We start from the raw sequence: 27,331 nt of genomic DNA on the forward strand, positions 1-27,331 counted from the left end.
GTTTATGCTGCTACCTGTAATTTTTATGATAAAGCTGGCTACATGTCAGTTTTAAAATACCTGTGGCCTGCAACAGAAAAATAAAATCCCCAAACACTCTAAACAGACTGTAAAATGAAGTGTGCAATGCAGACATTGATCTCAGCAACAAACTATGGCAGTAAAGCAAGACACAAATTACAAACATGCTGAAATGTTGAAGTTTTTTCCGTCACAATTGCAAAAGCCCAGGAAAGGGTAATTGACAACCAGTAAATTGATAATAAAACTGGCTTGAAAAATGCCTGTGACCTGTACCAGAAAAGGTGATCCCAAAAGAGTGAAATGCCACTTGTGGTGAAAAACGCAGGCAACATTCTAACAGACTGTAAGATGGAGTGTGTAATTCCAGCCTGCATGTAATCGCTATGTCATAGCTGACATGTGATCACATGATCAGGAACTATTCTGAATAGTTTTGTAAACATCAGTTGGGACTGGAGCAGTTAGGCCCCGTTCACATTGAGCAGTTCACAAATCACGCGTTTGTCGCACGATTTGTATTTTGCGCGATATCGCGCAAATGCTTGCATTGAGCAAGCTTGAATCGCGGCTAAATCCGCTCCAAAAAGGGTCCTGCTGTAGCGACACACGACCCGCGACAGCAGGACCCTTTGCCCCAATGAGAAGCATTAGAGAGCGATATCGCGCTGTAAATTGCTGCGATATCGCGGGAATTACTGCGTGATAAATCGCTCAATGTGAACGGGGCCTTAGAGGGAAAAATGGTTGGGAGGGAATGAAAATGTGTGTCTATTATTTTGGGGTTTTAAAGTGTCTCAATTTCTTTGAATTCATATTTTTTGTGTGTCATAATTGCTCAAATGGTAAATTAGGTTTATACATCATGGATTGTTTTTGATTTATCACTATGTAGGTGGCAACAGTTTTTGTCTATGGGGCATATGCATTACCTCACCAAATATGAAGTCCCTATTTTCTAAGTTGCAGTGTTGCACATTGGTTGTATCTACTTTTCAGCTCCTCCATTAGTTAGGTCTGAGTAACTGAAAACAGTGCACTTGGTATTCAACAAAAGGTAATCACCAATATCAAGTATACATTTATTTGTAGTACCTCAAACAATACAACAGAATGTCTGCTGATGACCTCTTTAATAACATAGGTTTATACATCATGGATTGTTTTTGATTTATCACTATGTAGGTGGCAACAGTTTTTGTCTATGGGGCATATGCATTACCTCACCAAATATGAAGTCCCTATTTTCTAAGTTGCAGTGTTGCACATTGGTTGTATCTACTTTTCAGCTCCTCCATTAGTTAGGTCTGAGTAACTGAAAACAGTGCACTTGGTATTCAACAAAAGGTAATCACCAATATCAAGTATACATTTATTTGTAGTACCTCAAACAATACAACAGAATGTCTGCTGATGACCTCTTTAATAACATTTTGCAATATATAGCTCAATGAAAATGAGCAGTCTCATCAGATTAATTATACTATTTCACCAAAGGTTCTGCTGCTAAATTACCTTGCAGCCATTGCCATGCCCTGTCTTTAATATAATGCTTTACTAAGTGTGCTATGTTCTTTATAAATCATGGGTGCTATCTGCAACTTCTATTGCTGGTAGAGTCAACAGCTTTGCAATGCTACTGCATACACTAAACACATAGCTATAGAATACGTTTAGTACACCTTTTTATTCTACTACATTTTGCTTGTGTAAATTGCGTTTGGTAAAATGTTTGCAGTGTGTTATATGCTTCCTTAAACTATATTACTCCCATACATAACACACAACACATACACATTGATTCATAGTTATTTAATTGTCCAAAGCACTAGAACAAAAAATACTACTAAAATGTGGTTTATATCAATTATATAATTAAATAATATATTGTTAAAATACAGCTGCAATTGATCGCACTGAAACTGAGCAGTCTATGCGTGATTAGAAGCAAACATTTACTTCCCAACAACACACATTTGCTTGTGTTATAAAAACAATTCTAATAGCTGTTATTTTCCTAGAATTCTACTGTTACACTTACATGGCAAAATCCATTATTAAACAGATTCTGAGAAACTTATAAACAGAAGAAAATAATGTTTTTCCCGTTTACGCCTCTACATTTTGTTTGCCACCCAGCTGCTTTATAAAAGTGCCCCCTAGGCACAGTTCGCAGCTCAATGCTTGGCTGCACAACACACACAATTGTGTGCACTGAGGAGTTGTGATGTGCTGTGTTAGGTAGCCCATTCAAAACGAATAGCCAGCACAGCACCTCAGAGAAATAAAACATAGTGAAGGCTGCATTTTGCAGCCAAAGGCACAATGTGCATTGTAGTATGCAATGGCACGTTGCAGTGCACATGTGTTGTAGAGGAGCATTGGGGTGTTATTCAAAATGAATGGCACAGTGGTGCACCATCACATGTAGGGTGCGCTACAACACCACTCGTGTGTATGAGTCCGGTTTGTTCATGTATGCATCATACAATCTAGGGGAAGTAAAATTGGGTAAATAATTGATTTAGAAGGATTTGGTCTCCTGGTAGTTCATAGATTTAATAGTAGCACACAATGCCAATCTGAAGCTTCTAGAGCAAGCAAGATGTTCCATGTATTAAAAGAGGAAATAATGTAAAAGATAGACAATCTTTCTTATATGCAAAACATTAGTAAGACCCTAATTTTAATGTACAGTTGAATTTTGGACACCGCTTCATAGAAAGGATAGAAAGCATATTCAGCCATACACCAATGGCGTCACTTGCGTTAAAAAACAGTTAATTTTATGTAAGTGTTTGGTGCATGGCTTGCTATAAAGCCGAATGGCAGCATGAGAACAGAGCGTCGAGTCCTTCTCAGCATGGGACACAATCTACTACAGCAGTCGGGTCACTAAGAGACTCCAACCCTTTCTACACACTCCAGTTCATGTTCCAGCATGACCCGAAAAAGACAGCTCTAAATCCTACAAGCTGACAAATTTCTTCCACTCAGCGGGGACCTGTTCTCCACAAGATGGCAGTGGTTCTTCCCCATCCTCGTCTCTCACCCAAAGATCAAGGGATCCAGAAGAGGAACCCCACCCGCTCCATCAGAAGGCATCTACAACCCCTAGAACCCAGGCTGCAACTCGGGCCTCAATGTCCCCATCCACGCCTACAACATAGAGCCCTTCTAAATGTAGGCCGTGGATTTCGGGCCTAGTGGATGCTGAGCCTGAGGTGAGTTCTATTCAGCATTCCCTTGATGGTACTAGGGAACTGTTTGCGCCAATTAACCCACATCAGATACTACTTTAAAAGATATGCTGGTTTCATTACGCAGCTCTCTCCACACTGATATGCAATCTTTAGTTCGCCAATTTAAATCTGATCTTCAAGAAGTGGGGAAAAGGGTTTACCATATAGAAAATAGGATGGGGGAATTTGCCTCCGCTTTTAATGAACTTGTAGATTCGCACAGTGTATGGGAAGATAACATCTCATGGCTCAAATCCAAAGTGGCGGATCTTGAAGACAGGTCCCGCCGCAACAATATAAAAATATGTGGCATACCAGAATCAGTTCACCCAGATGAACTCTCAAACTTTGTCCTAAGTTTTATTAACCACTTCCGGGCCGGCCGTAGTAAAAAATCGGCCGGCCCGGAGCTCTCTAGATCTGAGCGAGCGTCTTTAGACGTCCGCTCAGACACGCCCCCTCGGACGAAATTTAAAAACAGGCAGCGATGCCCGTTACCATACAAGCGATCCGCCGGCTGTAAGCGGATCGCGTGTATGGGGTACCGATCGGTGTTCCCCCCCCTCCGCCGTTGTCCCGCTGATCCCGTCTCCGCTGTGCCCGGTGCGAGCCCGGGATCAGCAGGTCGCCTGTGTCACAGGGGATCAGAGGGAGCTCGGTACACGAGCTCCCTTCGGTCCCCTCTCCTCTGCAAGAATGCGGAAGTGTTGTATAATACATAACTTCCGCATTCTTGTGTCACTCTCCAGCTTCAGAAGCTGCAAAGAAGCTGATGGAGCAGATCCGTGCTTCATCAGCTTCTTTTGGGGGGTCCTACGTGACATTAGGGGTCTTGGGAGACCCCTGATGTGTCCATAAAGAGGAACTACCTGACAGCCCCCAATCCGAGCTGACCATAGATCTCATTCACTGAGTGCCTAACCATCAAATCTTCCTAACAATATACCCAGAGATGCATATGCACTTCTTTCATTTAAAGGAAAACGCATAAGAGCCCTGAGGAAGCAAAGCTCGAAATCTACTAAATGAATATCCCTGCTCGAGCCGTATTGCTCATAGTCCCAGGCTATGGCGAGCCACCTAAGTGGTAACACCCCTATCCAAATGGACAGCTTTGACAACTTCACTCTAGTCCTTAAAGGGACAATTTTCTTATCTTGCTTGTTGTTTCGTATGTTTTCTCAAAGTTCTTATTCACCTTTTTCTACAGCTACCAAGAGGTGTCCTTGCAATCCTTGATCAGCTACGATTCCATTGCGGCTTTCACCATGTCTACTGTACTGTAAAGCCTACGCAACCACCTGTGCCAATGTACCGGGTCTTCTGTGTCAAGCTCATAACCATAGCTCTGATTGAATACTACAGCATTTTTCTTATATTAGAGGCATTTTGTTACAAATTAGCTCTAGAATTAGGAGGCAGCGGTCACAAGCTCTTGACACTTTACTCACAAAAATCCATGACCTCAAATCAGAAAACAAAAATTGCACCCTTGACCAAATTGAGCATCGACCCTTTGCCAACTACAGTTGGAACTCCAGAAACAACTTCTAGAACAATATTATAGGCAACACATGCATTATAGATCGCATTTCTATATTGAAATAAACTGTTGTGAGCAGATCCTGAGTGAGTGGTGCCACACCCCTATTGGTCAATCAAAAATTTGTAGGTAGATGGGGCTTTTAAGACACCAGGTGACACACCCAATGACTTACAGTTTAATGCATATAAAAAGTATTTTATTAGATACAAAAGACATTAAAAAGGCCATAAAATTAAAATAAGGATACTTATATCTTAGAAGCAGAGTACCTCCACATACCACTCAATATATTCATGATTAGAGCATGTTAAATCACACAAAACATGATTGGATAATTCCTGTAGATATTGCTTATACTGTAGGTAAAGATTAAAACCACTTCTGCAAAACAGAAGAATACCACCTTCAGATAAGGCTGGTTCACACATATGATTTGGAGAATATTTCTTATTGACTCTGCTAATTATGTATCATGTTATGTTCCTAAGTATGCTCTTTTAGAGCTATTATTGATGGTGTTTTTAATACCTACCATTCTTCTATTTTGCAGAAGTCATTGGGTTTGTCACCTGGTGCCTTAAAAGCCCCATCTACCTACACATTTTTTATTGACTCATTTCTATATTAGTGGCAATAGAGCTGGCAATCACCTAGCTGCTCGAGTCCAGCCAAGAGATAGCTCTGAGGAAGCAATGATCCACTACTGAGTATTTCATTTATTGAATTACTTTTATTAATGTTCATTTTATTTAATCTAATTACTTTAGTAATTAATTAGGAACTATCTATTGCAGATAGGATATAAATACAGTAGTTTGTAGGTGAAGCATGTTACTAACAATGACAGCAGGAGAATGATTAGTAATCCAAAGAAAGTCTCAGTCATGTTATAGACTCTATAAAAAAATTTAGTTGCCCAAAAGCAGCCGCGTTATACAAACAGTGAAGCATTAGCTGCCCAACTATAATCCTTTATAGGGTATTTGCTAAAAGAGCAGAGGTGGCACAGAATGAATATAGACAGATGTTCCTGCTGCTTGGCATGAAAGCTGCAGATTTGCTCTGTTGCATAACAGCAAAAAACAATTAAATAAATAAATGTGTGTGCATTACCGCAATATGTGTACCGCACATGTGAACTTTATCTGTGTGTGTAATGTGCGAGTAATATGTTTTTGTTGGGGGGCTTTAAGTCTAGGTCAGGGGTAGGCAACCTTGGCTCTCCAGCTGTGCTGAAACTACAAATTCTATAAGGCATTGCAAGCCACAGGCATGACTCGCAGAAGCACAGCTGGAGAGCCAATGTTGCCTACCCCAGGTCTAGGTATACACCCATGTACTGCAGTAACGCACATGTGTTGAAGTTTTTTTTTTTGGACCATTAGCATTCTTTGCCTTAGAACAGCCCTTCATTTGGATGAAGGAGCCACAAAAAGGAGCATGTACCTTTAAACAAATACAAACATGCAGTACCCCACAACACACATGTGTTAGCAAGGTGTTTGGGGTTTTTTATTTTGCTACTTTTTATTTATTTATTAACTCTTGGGGCTTTAGTGAAATATTAGGGGTCTGTTCCTATGTAACCCTTCAGTAACCCTTACTTTACCCTAGGCAACCTTAATTAACTTTCCCTTCCCCTTTTTAGATCTATCTTTTGAAACTGTCATTAGTTGTTTATAGTTTATGTTCATGTTATTTCCATTAAAAAAGCATGACTTGGGGGTGTGGCTTGGCTGCTGAGAGGAATGGCCACTTGACCCTGCTCTCCTCAGAAGGATAGCCACACAAAGAAACTCACAGCAGGCACCAGAGCTTAGATCGCCTCCTTCTGACTCCTCCACTGCTCGGTGACTCAGCCTGACATGTCACAGAGGAAGAACATGCAGAAAGAGCCCTGTCGGCTTACTGATTATTACTCCCCGCCGGGAAACCGCGGGGAGACAACATGATGCCGGTCCCTCACAAGTGCCAGCGTCTGGAAACACACAGTCTGCCTCCTCCTCCAGCCATAAATCTGCTGACCCTGTCTCATGCTTAAAGGAAGCCAGCAAACGACATGCCAGGTCACCTCTGCAGTCTCCATTTACAAAGGCACCTGTAAGTGCATCTGTTCCCTCCTCTCACACATCTGCTGATCACTCACTGCTATTAGAAGACTTGGCTGGGTCTAATAATCCAGCATCTGAGGCATGCATTAAACAAATGCGTCTATCACTGCACTCTGAGCTTCAACAAGATTTTAAATCCTCATTTGCCTCTTACAATCACAATTTGCTGACTTTGGCGATCATACTGACCATGTTGAAGCCAAATTCAGTGAGTTCACTTCTGCTCATAATGATTTGGTGGACGCATACACTGACCAACGGTCCCTTCTGCAGCAGCTACAAGACAAACTTGCTGACTTAGAGGACAGATCCAGGAGGAACAATGTGAAATTAAGGGGTATCCCTGAATATGTGACCACCTCTGAACTTTTGCATTATCTCAACCAAAGTGCTACTTCCAATGCATACTGCCGCCGAGTTGCTTATTGATAGAGCTTGTAGGCGCCACAAACCGAAATATCTCCCTGACTCTGTTTGCAGAGATGTTATAGCCAGGCTGTACTTTTTCCATGTGAAAGCTACAGTAAGCTCATGATGCTCACTAAAAATTATCCAGTGCTTCCTGCTCCTTATATGCATATCTCAATATTCACAGATATCTCAGCAGACACAGTAAAGAGAAGAAAGGACTTTGCTGTTATAACCAAAGCATTATGAGATAACAAAATCTTGTATAAATGGGGATGTCCCACTAAGTTGATTATTTGCTGCCAACATGCTGTAATCCCTATCCTGTCACCTGTGAATGGAATGAAACAGCTCCAAGCATGGGGAATCTCCATCACGTTACCTCCTACGCAGGCTAAACATACCACACCAGCAAGGGTGCCGGTTGATTGGTCTATACACTGATCACCCCTCCATTCTCTTTTCAACCCATTTCTGGAGTCCTGCAATTTTACATAGGTATTAGGAAAGGTATTACACTTTTTTTCCCCTCAAACCCAGAATGTGTACTTCAGACTGGCTTTATTTGTAACCAAGAAATTTACTCTCCAGCAAGTGTCCAAGATTGATTTTGGACTAATAACTTGGTCCGACCATGCCCTATCTCCATTAATTTATTCCCAGACCCTTTTCAGACCACCCAATATGCCCACAAAGAGTATCTCCAGTCTGAATTGCAGCACTTCTTTCACACTAATTCCCCTTCTGTCACTAGCTCCATTACGCTTTGGAACGCACACAAAGTGTTTGTTTGAGGCTTACTTATCAAACTGGGTTCTCATGAGAAGAAACAGCAGCAGCATATTAGAGATGATTTGTTACCCCAAATTCAAACCTTAGAACTCCAACATAAAAAATCTTCAGGCCTATTAATTGCTCAACAACGTAAATCTTTAAGACAGAAATTCAGTCAAGTGCTCACTTCTCAATATGATCTCATGCTTAGGAAGACAAAACTCAATTTGTATTCCCAAGGCAACAAAGCTGGCTCCATCATCGCTAAACAACATAAGAAACTCAAAGTTAAATCCAGGATTCCATATTTAATAGACACCTCGGGTGTCCGCTTATCCAACCCTGTAGATATAGCCAACTGTTTTAGTGACTTTTACTCCTCACTCTACAATTGACAACACTCTATGGAAACCCAATGCCCATTTGAAGCAGATTTTGAACACTTTCTAGACACCTTATCACTTTCCAAACTATCTGCGGATCAGCTTGTTGCCCTCATCACCCTCTTTTCTGCGGGGGAAATTAATACAGTGATATCTGCTCTGCTCTTATACAAGACCCCTGGGCCGGATGGTTTTAGGTCAGAATATTATAAAACTTGTGAAGCTGACCTAACCCCTTACCCTCTGTTCCTTCACTAACGAAGCAGCAGATAAAGGTCACTTCCAAAATTAATCCCTAGAAATGCTTATTGTTACCATACCAAAACCTAGTTAATCTGAAACTGACCCTGCCAATTACAGACCCATCTCACTCCTAAACACTGATCTCAAGATTTATGCTAAACTACTTGCCAATAGACTTATGACACTTCTTCCCCCGTCATACAATCTGATTAGGTTGGATTTGTATGGGGAGGAGGGGCTCCAGATGGTACTAGGAGATTTATTGATCTTCTGCCATTGGCAGAGTCTTCTCGTTCTTTTTTGCAACGTACCATTGACACAATTATTTGGGGAGGCAAGAAACCATGTATCCCTAAATCCTGCTTTTACTCTTCGAAATATAGAGTGGGCGTGGGAGCTCCCGATGTCAGTAAGTACTGCAAAGCTACTATACTTGACCAGATCAGACACTGGTGGATGCCTGCCTTGACTAAATCCTGGACTCACACATCAAGCTTCTCTCCTTGCAATGGACTTCCCTTCGGTCCTCTGTTCCACCCTGTTGAACTTTACACCTCCTTGTTGCCCCCTTGATACAGTTACGACTGCCACTAGAGTCTGGTCCTTTTAGGATCCACTGCTCCTGATGGCTTCCTTTTACAATATCTTCTCATCTCTACTGTTGACGTTATTTTTGAAGAAAGATGCTTTACGCCATGTATGACCCTTTTACTGACACGCTTACACCATCTATATTCCAACGACGAGACCTCAACTGTCGAAAACCAACGTCAAGTCAACGATATAACATTCTGCCCAGAGAATTATATAAATACCTCAGGCTCCAATTTCCTGGCATCAGTTTGGATAAAAGATAACAGCTGTCTCTGGAAGATCTTTTTGCAAAAGTACAATGTAGGGCCCCTATTCACGCCAATTGTGGTGTGTTCCAGAGCGGCAGCTGCTGGAAGGCACAGGAATCGCTTACAAAACTTCCCCCTTCATTCTGGGGCGGGAGGGGGCGTAGCAGTGCACTGAAGTCAATGGCACTGCAGCCTGCTACCCCCACAGTGCGATCGGACACGTGGAAAAACATTGCCTGCATTCCGGTCCACTGCGAACACAAAAAATAGAGCATGCAGCATTTTTTGCGTTTGCAGTGGAATGGAAAGCAGGCAATGTTTTGCCACGCGTCTGATCACACTGTGGGCGGGGGTGTGACTGCGGTGCATAGACTTCAATGTACAGCCACGCCCTCTCACGACCCAGAACGAAGGGGGGGAGTTGTGTGAGTGTTTGCTGTGTGTTCCAGCAGCTGCCGCTCTGGGACGCACCACAATTGGTGTGAATGGGCCTGTAGGGGAGAGATCTTCACCAAAAACATGGAATGCTGGCTTAACGATCCTCGTTGCACGGTATATTTAACTTAATATTCCATCACCTTCATCTGCCTATACATCTTTTTAATTGGCCCTGTTCTTCTTCCTCTCTTCTACATACTTCGCTCCTCCTGGGCCAGTAGTAAATAAAGCTTGCACCTAGTTTATAAAAACTGTGGTATACACACTTCTTCAATGGAAGTAATATAAACCGAAGACAAAAGAATGTAATGTAGCTATAATGGAATTGATTTATTGCGTATATTCTGACCTATTACTGCCTGTCATATTCACAAGCTAGGGAGCAGTAGAAGAATAGAAAATTGAAAAAAAAGAAAATGGAATCAAGTAATAAAATATAAGTATTACTCCTAAATAGCTTAAAAAGAAGAACAGCTTTAATTAAGAGGCATATTAAACAATCAGAATAGTTTAGTTATAATGCCAAATAAACACAGTATATATTACAAGTCATACCTGTCGGCCAGCTTTGATTTCCTTAAGTACAATCTCATAACAAACCTCTTCCGTATCATGGAGTTGTTGAGTCTATAAAATAAGAAAACAAAAATAGAATAACTATTTAGTGAATGAAAAGACTTCACATCTATATCATCAGAAAATTGTATGTCAGGACAGTTATTATATGAATAGATCATTGATAAATAAAACTGCAAAGTTCCAAAAGTTGTTAGGAAGATGGACTGCACCACAATAACAGCTTTACAACACCAGTGGTATTTAGATTAATTGGTAGGCATGACCTTTGAACTCCATGGCCTGAATAAAAAGTTATCAGCATACATAGAAGCATTTTTACTTTGAGAGGGATCCTCACTGGCTTCTAAAATACTCATAATTTACATCGCATAGTGCATAAGGCTATAAATCAAGGTTGATTAAATTTTTCTTTTTCAATAATCACTTAAAAGAGAGTCGAAAATTAGGTATAACTACTTGGGCTACTCTACTTTCAACAGGCAAACAGAGCAGCAGAGAGTGAAGGAAATATAAGTATTCCTTCTAACATCTAAATGTGAGCTGAAACACATACAAGGAAACTATTTTACCTGACAAAGGATTTGCACTTCTGCACTTCTTTGAGGTAAGTTTTGTGACTGAGGCACAACAGTCTAATAGCACAGACAGATCATAGATTCCAAATGCACCAAAAGAACAGATGTTTAATATATGCTTGGGGCCTTAAATGTTACCTTAGGAAATTATCGTTTTTCAATTGTATTGCATTTGTGGTCAGCTTTATATTATTCACTCTTTCTGGATGTAAATATCAACATTCATAACCATTTTTAAAATGTTTTTACATCAGCCACAGGGCAAACAAATTGTTGTCTTCCAAACACAAGTCAGGCTAAAACAAATGTAGATGTGCTAGAAATATTGCACGTGTCACTGAACAGATTTAGAACTAGCCGTTGTTTTAAAAAAAAAATCTCCATGGTATAAAGAAGCCAGGAATAGAAACAGAAATAGCTCCAGGCTACTTATAGCATGTGATTTTCAATATTTGTATGCGAATCTGGAGCTAAAAATCGATTGAAATAAACAATCTCTTCTGAATTCCAGGTTACAGCTTGGATAAATAAACAATACTAATACAACATTTTGAATTACCGTTCTGGAATCTTGTTTTAGTATGCTCTTCCAGTTTTTAGCAGGCCATTCTATGATTTATTCAATAACATAGCTATCAATGAAAGTCAAGTTCCTTTTAAAAAAATGGTCTATGTATAGAATGGAAAAATAAAAGTAAGATAATGTCCTTAATCAATAATCTAAAACAAAAGGTAAAAGAAATTAAGAAAATATAGAACTGTAAAATCTAAATAAACTGGCAATTATTGTGACAAAATGCAAAACTACCATCTGTCGTAATGGATTTATACAACCATAGATTGAAAAAGGTAGGATAGGGGAGATTTCCCTCTCCAGAGTAACCCATAGCTTATTCATATCGTTAAACTTTCGATCCAATATATGGGCCAATAGTGTGAAGTTATAGTATGTTCTCAAATCTGGAAGGGACAGTCCTCCGCCCTCCTTCCTTCTTATTAAAATATCATATGCTAGTCTAGGAGAGCGCCCTGCCCATATATATTGTATCAATGTCGAACGATTTTGATGAAAGAAGGAGGCTGGCAATTCTATAGGTAGGGTTTGAAAGAGATATAAAAAACGAGGAAGTATATCCATTTTATAAAGTGCTATTCTACCTATCCAAGAGTGTTTATAGGGTGTCCACCTCTTCATTTGTAGGATAGAGGACTGTAGCAGAGGCCTGTAATTAAGGTCATAGAGTTCCGCTAAGTCTTTAGGGAGAAGTATCCCCAGATATCTTATGGCTGAGGTCTGCCACCTGAATGGAAAGCTGTCAATCAGGTGGGAAACTTCCTCGTCAGGTAGTGTTACGTTTAATACCTCTGTCTTTTGGAGATTAACTTTAAAGTTACTAGCCAACCCAAATTTACGAAATTCTTCTAGCAATGATGGAAACCCTATTCTTGGATTTGTTATATATAATAGTACATCATCTGCATAAAGTCCTAATTTATATTGGTCCCCTTGGACATGGACCCCCTTAATTGATGTATTTTCCCGAATTGCTACAGCCAGATGTTCCATGGCTAAAACATATAGCATTGGGGATAAAGGGCATCCCTGTCTAGTGCCATTTTGGATATTAATAGGAGAGGAAAGAAAGCCATTTATCCTGACTCTTGCGGTAGGTCTTTTATATAGGGCCATAATTTTATCTACTACCGTTTTGGGTATGCCTATCTGTAGCAATGTCTGGAGTAAAAAACCCCAGCTCAACCGATCGAACGCTTTTTCAGCGTCCACGGAAAGAATGCATAGTGGAAGTCTCTTGATGTTTGCGTATCTCATAAGGGTCAGTGTCTTAATAGTATTATCCCTGGCTTCTCTGCCTGGGACAAATCCTACTTGATCTCTATGAATAATTGATGGTATATAGGTCCCTAGGCGGTTTGCAATAATTTTTGCATATATTTTTAAGTCAACATTAATAAGAGATATAGGCCTGTAATTTTGACAATGAGTAAGATCTTTATTTGGTTTAGGCACTACCACTATGTGTGCTTCCTGTGATTGATTGGTAAAAGGGCACTCTTCAGCTATGGAGTTATACATATCTTTCAGTATTGGGGCTAATAACTCCCTAAACTGTTTATAAAACATGCCTGTATATCCATCCGGGCCTGGACTTTTCCCGGGGGGTTTTAATTATATTATTTATCTCTTCCACCGTAAATGGTGCTTCAAGTGTTTCTGCCTCTTCCCTCGACATCCTCGGTATAGGGGTCTCTGCAGTATATGTTGTTACCCCTGATATCATCTCCGATTCCTCTGAGGATATCTTCTTTACTGCTGCTATATTATAGAGTTCAGAGTAATAGGTCTGAAATTCCTGAGCTATATCATCCGTACGGTGGACTATACATCCTCCCTTTCCTTGGATTTTTGCTACAAAAGTATGTGCAATCTGGCAATTTACTGATCTGGCTAGTAGACGACCCCCTTTGTCTCCTTGTTCATAAAATGAGCGTCGGATAGCCTCTCTATATTTCACTACTCCTCACTTGCTTTATAGGGTTTATTGTTGTTTAAACATCTCCTCCTGCAGGCCAGGTAACCTTAAAGATATCACAACCTACACAGATGGGGAACACATAGCACCCTTCCAGGAACCATCCCTGGCGTTTCTGTACAATTGGTAATATCAGCAGTAAAGAGGTGTAGAGTGCATCATATAGTTGTTTCTCCCAATATTACTGGTTTGATTTCAAACAGCAGGAATGTCTGGTGTATGCAGGCTTCTTACTTTTTATATATCTATAGATATATCTATCAATATATCTATAGATCAATAGATATATATCTATAGATATATAACACACATACACACTATATATACATTCACAATGCAATCAGGAAGTATTCAGACCCCCTTCACTTTCCCCATAATGAAAAAGTGAAAACAAAATTGTAGAAATGTCTGAATTTATTAAAAAGAGAAAACAAACTGAAATATCACACATAAGTATTCAGACCCTTTACTCAGTACTTTGTTGAAGCACATTTGGCAGCAATTGCAGCCTCAAGTCTTTTTTGGGGTATGATGTGATAAGCTTTACACACCTGAATTGAGGGATTTTCTGCCATTCTTCTTTGCAAATTATCTTAATCTCGGTCAGGTTGGATGGGGACCATGAGTGGACAGCCCTTCTCAGGTCTCTCCAGAGACGTTCAATGGGGTTCAAGTCAGAGCTCTGGTTGAGCCACTCACAGAGTTATCCCTAAGCCATTCCTGATTTGTCTTTGCCGTGTGCTTAATATCATTGTCATGTTGAAAGGTGAACCTTTGGCCCAGTGCGAGTTCCTGAACGCTGTGAAACAGGTTAATTGAGCATATCTTTGTACTTTGCTTTCCCTCAACCCTGCGTGATTGACAGCTGGCTCTGCCTATCTAGAGGCAGAACCAGCTGTACCCCTTCCCCCGTCCGTTCTGCCAGTCAGCGCTGGGGCATCAGAGCGGGGAGGGGAACCCTGCAGGGTGTCGTGAGTGACGGTCACAGCTCTCTGTAGGGACAGGATCGAGAAGTGAGCGAGCGACGGTATGTGTTCGCTCACTTCCCGATCTATTGAGCTGACATGTGACAGTTTAATTGTCACACGTCAGCTCGAACTATGAGGTTGAGTGAAAATCACACACCTCATAGTTCTCCTTTAAATGCCGAGACATAAAAAGGCTATAAAACTGGGTATCCATCTATTGTTTCCTCTTAACATATATATGCATAACTTAATAATTATCTCAATTAAGTAAATCTGAACTATATCTTGGGTTGGTAGACTATCCACTTTTAAGATGTCTATCCTTCCTAAGATTTCTTTTCCATAAGAAATAAACTTATGAAGAGAATTGTACAACAAATATAATCAGGTAAGTACACAATGGAGTAATACACTGTAACCTCAGAGTATCATAGGATAACCCAGAGAACAGATTGTAAACAATGGACAATTATGCTAAAGATGTCCCACCACTACATTAGAAATTGACAAGCTCCTCAGATATACATAGCAATAAGTGACCGGGATCTATTAATAAGCTCCATTAGGGGAAGGGAGAGGGGGGGAGAAAAAGAGGGGAAGAAAAAATGTGTAAAAGAGACTGAAGAAAAGTAAGCAGAAAATCACAAGAAACAAGAACATGGACCGTAAGGCCTCATTCACACCAGATGCAGTGCGTTCCAGTGCGATTCTGGCAAGAACACACTAGGTCTGCAGCTAACGATTATTTCCATAATCAATTAGTTAGCCGATTATCAACTTCGATTAATTGGATAAAATACAATTTTAAAAATGTAATTTATTTAAAATACACACATATAGTGTTACATTAAGTTTACTTCAGAATAACGTAATGCACATTTTTTGAAATTGTACTGCACTGGAACGCACGACATTACATTACTGTGTGTTCCAGTGCACACTATGAACGGGAGGTGCATTTGAGATCCATTGAAATGAATGGCACCACAACACACCTCCTGGAAAAAAATTTGTCAGGCCAAAACTGAAATGGACTTTTCTCACTATATATAGATCTAGATATAGATCTAGATATATATATTTTTTTAATTAATTGTATTATATTAGACATTTGAATTAGTTTCATGGATTTAAAATATGAATTGTAAAACTGTAAGCCAATAAAATAGAATAACCAAAATTTTATTTAAAATAACATACAACAATAATATTTAAAATAACAACACCAAACAAATTTTCTATTTTTTTATTTTAGTTTATTAAACTTAATTTTTTTATTTGTTTGCATTTTTAATTTTATTTATTTAATTTTTTTAACTCTTAATTTTTTCAGTCTTTTTAAATTTGTCTATTAAACTTAATTTTTTTTACTGTATTGCTAGGAGCAATATAGCAGGCTGGGTGTAGATCCCAGCCCCTAGATGCAGCAGAAGCATGGGGGCGGGGCAGATGATGAACAACGGCGGAGCAGAAGACAAACGGGGGTGGGGCAGATGACGAACACGTTGGGTGATCGAAGGGACGCGCAGAGCGGAGGAACGGTCCGGTGAGCAGCAGAAAGGCTGGGGCAGAAAAGGACATGAATAGCAGCACTGGGGGCAGCAGCGAAGGTACGTGGGGGCAGCAGGGGGGAAGGCAGTCACATGAGTCTCTCCTCCCCGCTGGTGCCGGCTACAGTAGTCTATGTCCTCTCTGCCTATGCAGACGGGGAGAGCAGCAGGGATTAAAAGGGACACATACTGCTGCAGCCAGCAACTAGCGTCAAATATTCGAATATCAACTAATTGATGATGAGAATTGTTGCCAACGTTTCTCATCATTGATTATAATCAATTGATTAGTTGTTGCAGCTCTAGAATGCACTGCATCGCATTACGGCCAGCTCACTATGTTGTGGGGCAGGAGGGGCGGTCCATTTAAGTGAATAGCACCATAACAACGCCCTTTGGCCGCAGTGCGATCGGTCCGTGGTCCGGTCAAAATAGTGCTTGCAGCATTTTGTTCGATGTGTGATGCAATGCGTTCTGGCCAGAACGCACTGCTTCTGGTGTGAACAAGGCCTAAAAGATCAAAAGCTAAGCAGCAAGAAAGAACAGGGAAGAACATGCAACAAGCAAAAGAAAACATATTAAAAACCCCAATCAGAGCACCGTGTCCTGGCAGATCAAGGCATGGGTCAGGAGTCCATCACCTGAGCATAGGCAGTTGTTGTTTTGAAATGTAACCAGCAGGCCCAGGTAAGGTTATACTGAGAAAGCCTGTCGTGGGCTACTTGTATTAGTTCCTCCATTTCAGCTATGCTTGTAATTCTCAGAAACCAATGCTTTATTGAAGGCGGTGAAGTTGACTTCCACCGAATTGAGATAAGTAGTTTTGCTGCATTTAGAATGTGAAAGAACAATGTTTTTTTGTTTTTGTATTTGTGAGGGGAAGAATCATTATGGTGTAGCAGGGCCAGTGCCGTGGTAAGTGTCAGTATTTCTCCAGTAATAGCTGGGAGAAAGTCTGCTCAATCACTTTCCAAAATAATTGAAATCAAGGGCAAATTAAGGAAGTGCCCCATTTGCAAGAATGGCCAAAGTGGGAATTCTCTAAAAGTTTTTGATGCCACTGCACTAAGAGTTTGACTCTCTATGAAAAGTCCCCTCTCAAAGAAAAGCTGAGTGGTAATGGTCTCTTCCGGTCTCCACAAAGATAGGAAGGGAGGTATGAAATAGGGATTAGATTGAATGGGGGTCAGGGGGCCTGGCACAGATGAGCTCCGGAACCAGCTCTCTTACAGATATGCAAAGTGGGGCTAATCAAAGGGTAGTGAGCAAGATTTTGGAAAGGAATTTTGGAATCAATCCACAAAAGGGAAGATAACAGGGTGGGAGACATACCATGTTCTATGGACACACAAGCCTTTTGTGAGCCCTGGGCATTCCAATTGACCAGGCGAGTAAGATGTCACATCCAATAGTACTGTTCCATATCAGGAAGAGTTCAGAACACCACACCAAGAGTTCAGAGCTGTAAGAGTATGGAAGGCAATTCTGGGTGATATGTTACAACATAAAAATTTACTAAAGAGGGAACAAATGGAATGCAAAAACGAGCTAGAGATCAGAATCGGCAGGGCTTGCGGGAAATACAATATCCTGGGTGCAATATTCATTTTTAAAATTGCAGCTCTCCCAAACCATGAGCAATTTGGCGTATGCCTTTGTGAAAGGTATGCATCGATTGCCTGAAGTAGAGGGCCTGCCTAAGATTTTATATTATTTCAGGATCATGCCTATTGGACTCCCTTCGTCCCTTTTCAATAAATTGGATAGAGTACCTCACTCATTCCTATGGAGACACACAGAATTGTGTGGTATGGCTTTCCCTAACTTAAAAAAATAAAAAAACATTTTTGCCATGCCTCCCTTTTAGACCAACTTAGAGCCTGGTTTCAAACACCACCTGACAAATTATGGCTAGATATTGAACAATCCCTCGGTACCTACAAATGATCTTAATAATCTTAAAGCTTGGCTAATTGCCCACTCTCATGGCAAAAAGCTTACATCTCCTGATTATCCCACATTGTTTTCTACTTTTCAAGCATGGTGCCTTTTACTTAATTGTAAAGTAGGCAATTCCAATTTATACAAGGTCCTCATTCCCCTGAAATTGAATGAAATAATTATACTCAACCTCAATCTTGCCTCAAGATTGGAGCAAAAAAATGACTCTTATCTTCCCTCCTTGAATGATATCTCTACTCTACTAGATAAGTATTGTTATTCTCAAATTGTCCACTATCCTCACTCTATTTATTTTAAGCCAATTTTAATTTCCACCCTAGCTTGGGAATTACTTCAACAAACTAAAAGCCCTAAAGGTGGCATTTCCACATTTCACAAACCTGTTTAATAATAAATGCAAATTTATTAAGACCTCCCATATGTTTAAATGGGAATCATAACTAAGTTTAATATTCTCTGACCACCAGTGGGAAATAACAATTAAAGATAACGCATCCCAATCATGGTGTAAAGACCATTGGGAAGTCTCAGTCTCCAGAAATACTTTCTAGAGATGGTACCTTACCCCATATAGACTTTCCAAAATCCCATCTTCTTCGACTCTATGTTGGCATAATTGTGGTCAAGTAGGTACTCTAGACCATATTTTCTGGCCATGTAAAAGTCTTAAAAGCTTTTGGCAATCTCTATTTAAACTGATGGCTACTTTTACAGGTATACTTACTAAACCCTCACCCGAATTGGCCTTATGGAGTATCTCCATAGACTTATATCCCTCTGCCTATAGGTCAGTTATTATGCAGGTCTTATTCTCAGCCAGACTTCTTATTGCAAGTAAATGGCGATCATCGAATATTCCTTGCATGCTAGAAATTCTTCACAGAGTCTCTCCCCACTGTATATATGAAAGACTCATTGCTTACAGTCAGAATTCTCAAAACCAATTTCATCACAGATGGGATACTTGGATCGCTTTCTCTAAAAATAAAACTTGGGATGCAAGTCTGACAAAACTTAAAGCCAATTACTATTACCATGGCAATAAGGCTGGGAACTTATTGGCCACCAAACTGAAACATAGACAAACACAAAAAAAGAATACCCCTCCTATATCATCCTCTCACTAAACAACCACTATATCACCCAAGGGGCATTGTTTATGTCATAAGGCTACTATTATCAGTCCCTTTATAATCTAAATGATGACTCATACTATTCAACCCACTTTAAACTTTAGTAACAAATTTCTGGACTCCCTGCTTATTCCCAGGGTGAGTCCTGAAATCTTACAGACACTCACCTCTCCCTTCACATCATTGGAAATACAGAAAGCCATAGATGATCTACCCTCTAATAAATCCCCAGGATTGGATGCCTTCTCTGCTGAATATCATAGATATTTTCCAGACATTTTACTCCCCCATATTGTTCATATTTTTTAACACTGCTGCTAGCTCTGGATCTTTTCCTCAAGATATGTTGAGGGCAATCATAGTGACTCTGCTGAAACCTGGGAAGGAAACGGTTCACTCTCAAAATGTCTGCCCCATTTTTCTTAATACAGATATTCAGCTTTATGCCAAAGTAATAGCCAAACATTTATTGACTCTTACACCTTCTCTTATTTCTTCAGATCAAGTTGACTTTGTGAAGGGGAGACAGGCCCCCGGATGGAACCAGGCAGATGGTAAATCTGATTGTTGTCTGCCTCGGCCCGTCAAACACCTTCTTTACTTATTTCCTTGGATGCAGAAAAGGTGTTCGACAGGGTTCACTGAGGCTATATGTAACAGTCGCTTCAACGATATGGTCTTAATGGTTTTATCTTGTTGGCTATCATGGCACTTTATTTAAATCCATTCGCCCGGGTTTTCTTCTCAGGTCTGCACTCCCACTCTTTTTCCATAACAAATGGCACCCTTCAGGGGTGTCCGTTGTCCCCTATTCTATTTTCTCTTATTATTGAACCACTGGCTATTTCAATTAGGGAAAATCCTAACATTCAAAGCATACAAATAGCTTATAATGACAATAAGATCCCACTTTTTGCAGACAATATAAAACTCTTTCTCTTTCTGAACCGGTCCCTTCCTTGGTAGAAGTACAGTCCACTCTAACTCTTCTCATTATACAAAGTGAATACAGAAAAATCACAAATACTGGACTATGGGAATTGATTCTTCCACCCGTTGTTCTCTCCAAAACTGTTTCCCTAATAATTGGGCAAACAATTGTATCTGATCTTGGCATCAAATTAACCTCCTCTCCTAGTACATTATATAAATATAACAATAAACCCTTATTGAGTTCTGTTTGAGCGGAATTAATCAATTTGGGAAAATATGAATTATCTTAGGCAGGAAGACTTGCAGCTTTTAAAATGATTGTACTTCCCAAAATTGTATATCTCTTTCTTACATTACCTATAACCCTCCCTTGCTCTTTTTTCTGTCACATGCAAATTATAAATCGTAAATATATTTGGAATATGAAATGTAGCAGGATTTCTAGAACTTTACTGTGGAAACATAAACCTCAGGGTGGTGTGGGCTTACCTCAAACAAAAGATTATTATAGAGCTTCAATTTTGACCCAAATTAAAACTTGGTTCCCGGAGGACGAAGAAAAAGTTTGGTACAATATTGAGAAAGCTAAAATTCAAACACACACATTCTTACTGTGGATTCTTGCCAAATCTATCGGTAGGAAAATTTGTCGTTACTTGTCTCCTGTAATTAATATCACTGCCAATATCTGGAATTCTATTCTGGACAGGTTGCAACCCTCTACTTAATTAGTAAAGTATCAATTCCCTTGGAATATTTAGAAATTTTAATCCCACACCTAAATTTAAGTACTTGGCGTTCTAAGGGATTCAAGTATCTGCCTGCCCCCGTGTTTTGTTATATTTTTTTAGATACATTTCAGGCATTTCCAAACGTCTCAATTTTCCACATCTAGGTCAGTATCGACTATTCATGTTCCTACTAAATTATGGGATTGTCTATATTTCCACTCTTTTAAATGTAATATTAACTCTTGCTATTGCTTGCTTAGCGATGTTTCATCTCTCCAGAAACTTTGTCCGATGATTAAATGGGAAACAGATTTATTGGAACATTTTACTGTTGATCAATGGCAATCTGCTATTAGAGCTAACGCCTCCCATTCTAAATGCATTAACCACTGGCAAGTATCCCACAAAATAGTGATAAGATGGTACTTTATATTGATTGGCAAAAATTTGGTCTGCCAACTCACCTATCTGTTGGAGGAACTGTGGCTAAATAGGAAACTTACTCCAGATATTTTGGCTTTGTAAAAATGTTCAAAGCTATTGGGGAGAACTATTCAAACTTATAACGTCGCTTACCGGGATTTTGAACCCTCCCTCTCAACAATTGGCTCTTTTGGGTATAGGCATACATACAGGTGAAACTCGAATAATTAGAATATCGTGCAAAGTTCATTTATTTCACTAATGCAACTTAAAAGGTGAAACTAATATATGAGATAGACTCATTACATGCAAAGCAAGATAGTTCAAGCCGTGATTTGTCATAATTGTGATGATTATGGCTTACAGCTCATGAAAACCCCAAGAACCCCAAATCCACAACCTCAAAAAAGTAGATTATTACATGCAATCAATAAAACAAGGATTGTACATAGAACAATATCGGACCTCTGAAAAGTACAAGCATGCATATGTACTCAGTACTTGGTTTGGGCCCCTTTTGCAGCACTTACTGCAATTACTTTTGCGCAATATTCTAATTATTCGAGTTTCACCTGTATTTATCCCAAAGAGTATTGTTCTATTGTTATGCATATTCTTTTTGCAGCTAGACAACTTTTGGCTACTTATTGGAAGATGCCTTATGACCCTACTCTGAAAGAAACTATCATGTTCAGACTCATTGTCAAAACGAACGTGTACTTGCATATACTGTAGATATAATCTTTCCCCTCAATTTTATATGGGAAATGGGCTTTCCCATATGAAAGATTGATGTAATTTTGTTTCTATTCTATATGATTCTATACTGGATGATCTCATGAGGTCACCTATTTTATCCTTCCTTCCCTTTGCCTACTACCCTATTTTCCTACCTTGTCTGGTTCCTTTTTTTCCCTTTTTTTATCTATGTCTTAATTTCCTTCTTGATTTTCCTGTAGATCTTAGTTGATTCGCACAGCTTATTATGACAACTCAATGATTTTTTTCTCATTATATGAGTCAGTTTTATATTACCAAGCTCAGTTTTGTCAACATATTTGCCTATACCTGGATTAGTATTTTAATTAATATGTTTGTTTCTGTTGACTTGGCATTTTTCTGTATGCATCTCAAATATTTATCATTGATGTACAGTGAACTGTGGAATCATTCTTTGTTGGTTGCTCCTTTTTTACTAAAAATCTCTAGTGTTATATAAAAAATACATTGGGATGCACTCGTTATCTGAAGTTTGAAATTTGATTAGTTGAAATTTAGAGTTTATATAACTCTTTTGAGCGCAAGCTTGATAATAATCTCAGTTATACTTTTTTCTGTAAACATATCCACTATGTTACTCTCTTCCTCTCCCCGCTCATTCTTCTTCTGTTATCCTTTTACATTCCCCTCACATCTTCTCCGTCTAATCCCTTCCTACTAATTCCTTGCAATACCCTTCTTTGTTCATACTACCCTTTATTCTAATATTTTGATCTATATATTCTTCTAGGGTTTACCATCTTGGTTTTTTTCCCCCCTTTATCTCTTGTTCTTCTAAGATTGGAGTTTTATCATGATGTCTCGTGTTGCATTGAGTTATTATCCAGTACTTAGTGATAAGTCAAACATCACATGCAAATACTTGTAACCCTAGTCTCATGATTACTAAATTGTCTATTTTTCTATGCAAGGTATTGTATTATTCTATTCTTTAATTGCATTGTTAAATTAATATTTTCAAGAACAAATAGAGTCCGCTAATTTACCGCATTTGCAATACACCACAAAGACAACCTCATTATCTAAAGACTGCACCCCACAATACCACTTTGCGAAACTAAAATAAATGCAACATCAGGATCATAGGCTTTCCAGAGGCTACAGTCACCTCGCATCTACTTCCAACAGTGAAAAACATATTCAAAGGGTCTCCTGATTAACCCTGACAACTTAGACTTTTCAACAGATGCACTGGGCTCTTGGCCTCAAAATAGCAGATCCATCTAAACCAAGAGACATGATTTGACATGTCAACTTCCTCCAAACCAAAGAGAAAATAGTGAGCAAAGTTGGAGGAGCAGGCACAATAGACTTTGATTTCAAAGAATTGCAACTTCTAACTGACTTGTCTAGACATACTCTCCACCAGAGAAAGGCATTTTGCACCCCTCATCACCCTGTTATGTGCTAGTTACAGGTTAGAAAGGCAGGAAGGTGCACATTTTAAGGAACCCATTAGACCTCCCAGTCCTACTCAGAAGCCTGGATTTGCCATCAGTAAGGAATGACATGAGACCATCTCCTTTCCTCGCTGACCTGACTGCCAGAAACCTCCGACTAACAATCCCTGAGTAGTTTCTCTCACCAAATTAAAATGATACAACACAACCTGCCATACTAAATTTGCAATATGTATCAGAACCCAATATACCCAACCATGGGCCTCCATCTCACACTCTGTTACCTGTTGTCCATCCAATTTTATTGACTCAATAGACTACCTATTCCTTTTTAGTCCCAGTATGGTCTTGCATAGTTTTATGGACCCCACCACCTTATTCTTAGCAATAACACAATGTCCCTAAACCAGCAGAAACCTTTGCTCCCTCCAATGCATCAGGATCCATGCCCTGCTACACCACTAATATTTGGGAATCTCCCTGGCCACAGCAAGTAACAGAACAATATTACTTCCCCATTGTTCACACCTGAACTCCAGCCTCACAACTCATACACAATTTTGTATGTTACCTAAGACTTTGTTTGTTTTCTGAATCTCCAAAGCCATCCCATGGCTCATCCAAATTTCTACACAATTGCTTGACTATCATCACCCAGAAGCCCTAGGGGAAGCTTAACATTGACATGATTCTCTTTTTTTAATCCCTTAATTGCATATAGCAAAACCTTATTATTTTGAGTTATTAGGGGAATCATTTGAAAAAGTATCCACAGGGATGCTGTTACATTTCATGACTTTTCAACCAACCAGTAGGTCTCAACAGATTTTAAAATCAGAGCTTCCATACAGCTGACCAATGTTTAACAGGAGCCAGCAGAGTGTAATATACTTACCCAGCCACGCTCTGTGTACGGAGTCAAGAGGTATATGTGTGGCCCAGTTTTCTCTAGATGACTTGTAGTCCTAAATCTAGTTTGGAACATTATTGAGTTGATAGAAAATGTCATGTTGTAGATGCTGGGCTGTATGTAGTAATACAGAACTCAGGACTCCATTCAATATTTATTACTTGCCTATTTGTTTATCCTGAACCACCAGTAAACATCAATTAGCCGTTTCAATCCGCAGCTGTGATACATCTGGTAAGACATTCTGTGTGATCCACTTGATGTGCTTACCGTGCGTTACACAGAGACAGTGTGATGCTTTCGGCAATGTTCTGCGGATAAACGTTTGGTCCTGCTATTCATGTGGATGTTACTTTGACACACAAAACCTACCTAAACATGGTTGCTGACCAAGTACACCCCTTCATCGAAACAATATTCCCTGATGACAGCGGCCTCTTTCAGCAGGGTGATGCACCCTTACACACTGCAAAACATGGATCAATAATGGTTTGAGGAACAGAAGTTTGACCTCCAAATTCTCCAGATCTCAATATAATTGAGCATCTGGGAGATGTGCTGGAAAAACAAGTCTGATCCATGGACGCCCCACCTCACAACTTGATGCCAGATACCACAGCATACCTTCAGAGGAGTTAGCACAAGTAATTGCTGGTTTGATTTAGATAAGAATCAACTGTTAAACATAATTTTGATTGTATACTATATTTAACCTTTTCGCTGCCTCGAACATATGTCATATGTCGCTGGCAGCAGATCCCTTTAAACAAACATTCCCACTGATCTCCTCCCTGCCAAATGGGAGCACTGCTGATTACATCACTTCTGCCCACCCCAGGCTGTCATACTACAGTGGCAGGAACCAGGGAAGAAGCTTGTGAGCCCCACTATGTGATAGCAATTAAGTAAAAACAAAGTTTAAAACTACAATAAAATAAATGTAAAAATAAAGTCCCCGCCTCCACGAGCATATTACCGTAAATGTGTATGGCTACCTACGAAAACGGCTATCATGCTAAACATGTTTGTTATTGCTGTGATCATCAGAGTGAGAGCAATGATTCTAGGGTCAATATGCATGTGTATCTCCTAACTGATGACCTGTAGGAGCTTTTAAAAAAGTGTTGCCTATGGGCAATTTGTGGTACCATATTTTGTTGCCATTTCACAGACGCACACAAGCAATTTTTAGTATATGCAGTAGAGCAAGTACATACATGCTTAAAATGCATTACAGAGGAAAACAGTATTTAGATTTAGCCATTTACGTTTAGCTGGATTTATGACTTTGATGTCTTGCTGAGATAAAAATGACAGTGTAAAACCTGCTTGTCTGTATATCTTTATGCAAGTCCTAGTTGTATCCTTATAAAACAATAGTTTTGTTGATCAACAATGAATCTAAAAAAAATACTTGCACATTTTAAATACATTGCTTTGCTTAAAAAAAAAAGTCTGTTTACAGTCTAAACATCTTATAAACATTTACAAAAAATAATATTAAGTACTGTTGTGACCCATTTCTCCTTAGTATTAAAACCAGCCACACATTGCAGTGAACTAGTTATAATGGCTGCAATACCAGGTAAACTTCTAATAATTCAAAGCATAAAATATCTTAACTGAAACTGGTGTTGAAAACATGTTTCTGCTTTATTGCGGAATACTAAAAATAGTTAATGTTGACTCATTATTACAAAAAACAGACCTAATATAATCAGTATATTATATTCTACTCAAGTTGTAGTATTATTATGATATTAAACCTTATAGAAAATATGTATGGCTTAACGATAAAATAAAACCGGAGAGCTGAACTTTTTTACCTAGAAAAAGAGAATGAGATAAAGCAATGACCCCTTTAGAGGAACCTCAAAAGTGTTTAAGTTAAATACATACTGTATGCACTAGGTAAACTGTGACCATTTACTAAAAGGGATAAATATGGAAGCGTACATTTTGGTGAAGTGACAATGAGTGGAGTACATGTTGGTGTAGTAGCAGAGTTCACTGGCTGGGGTGAGACAGTGTGTATCTGTGCATTGGCAGCAAATGAACAAGAGTGTATTAGTACATAGGCAGAAAGTGAGGTTGCATATGTAGCAGGGGCGGATCCAGGCTCTAGTCTCGGGAGGGGCACTGCCAGAAAATAAGCCCCCCCCCCAAATCTGGCTCTTCCATTGCCACTGTGCCCATCCAGAGCGCGGAGGTCAGTAAAGTGACGCAGAGCGCGGAGGTCAGTAAAGTGACGCAGTGCAGGTCAGTAAGGTGACGCAGTGCGTGGAGGTCAGTGAGGTGACGCAGTGCACGGAGGTCAGTGAGGTGACGCAGTGCGGAGGTCAGTAAGGTGACGCAGTGCGGAGGTCAGTAAGGTGACGCAGTGCACGGAAGTCAGTAAGGTGACGCAGTGCACGGAAGTCAGTAAGGTGACACAGTGCACGGACGTCAGTAAGATGACGCAGTGCGGAGCTCAGTAAGGTGACGCATTGCGCAAGTCAGTAAGGTGACGCAGTGCGGAGCTCAGTAAGGTGATGCAGTGGGGAGGTCAGTAATGTGACGCAGTGTGCAGAGGACAGTAATGTACGCAGTGCAATGACGGTGCTGCATTCTCCCTCCCAGCTAATAGCAGCAGAGGTGGGCGGAGAAACATAGGAGACTGTACCGCGATTCCTCTCCTCAGCGGCAGAGCCGAGCTGACAGGAGATCGTGCCTGCAGCAGGGGCGGCCGCTTCTCAGCGGAGTCGGCGGGGGGGTAGATGCCTATGATGCCCGCACAGCGGCCGGGACATACAGCTGTAAAGCTGTCACAGACTTTATTGCGTTCAGT

At 39.9% G+C, this 27,331-nt stretch overlaps 1 protein-coding gene across 1 annotated transcript in view; it reads right to left on the bottom strand.

Annotated features, from left to right (window-relative positions):
• ASCC3 (activating signal cointegrator 1 complex subunit 3) overlaps nucleotides 1-27,331 on the bottom strand; it is a 560,609-nt gene that overhangs the window by 303,499 nt on the left and 229,779 nt on the right. The window contains exon 13 of the mRNA XM_018564087.1: nucleotides 10,564-10,635. Within this exon, the coding sequence (XP_018419589.1) occupies nucleotides 10,564-10,635 (72 nt within the window). The remainder of the gene's footprint in view (nucleotides 1-10,563; nucleotides 10,636-27,331) is intronic.

The sequence above is a fragment of the Nanorana parkeri genome, unplaced genomic scaffold (genome assembly GCF_000935625.1).
Source record: "Nanorana parkeri isolate BGI_ZX_2015 unplaced genomic scaffold, ASM93562v1 scaffold723, whole genome shotgun sequence".
NCBI classification, from domain to species: Eukaryota; Metazoa; Chordata; class Amphibia; order Anura; family Dicroglossidae; genus Nanorana; species Nanorana parkeri.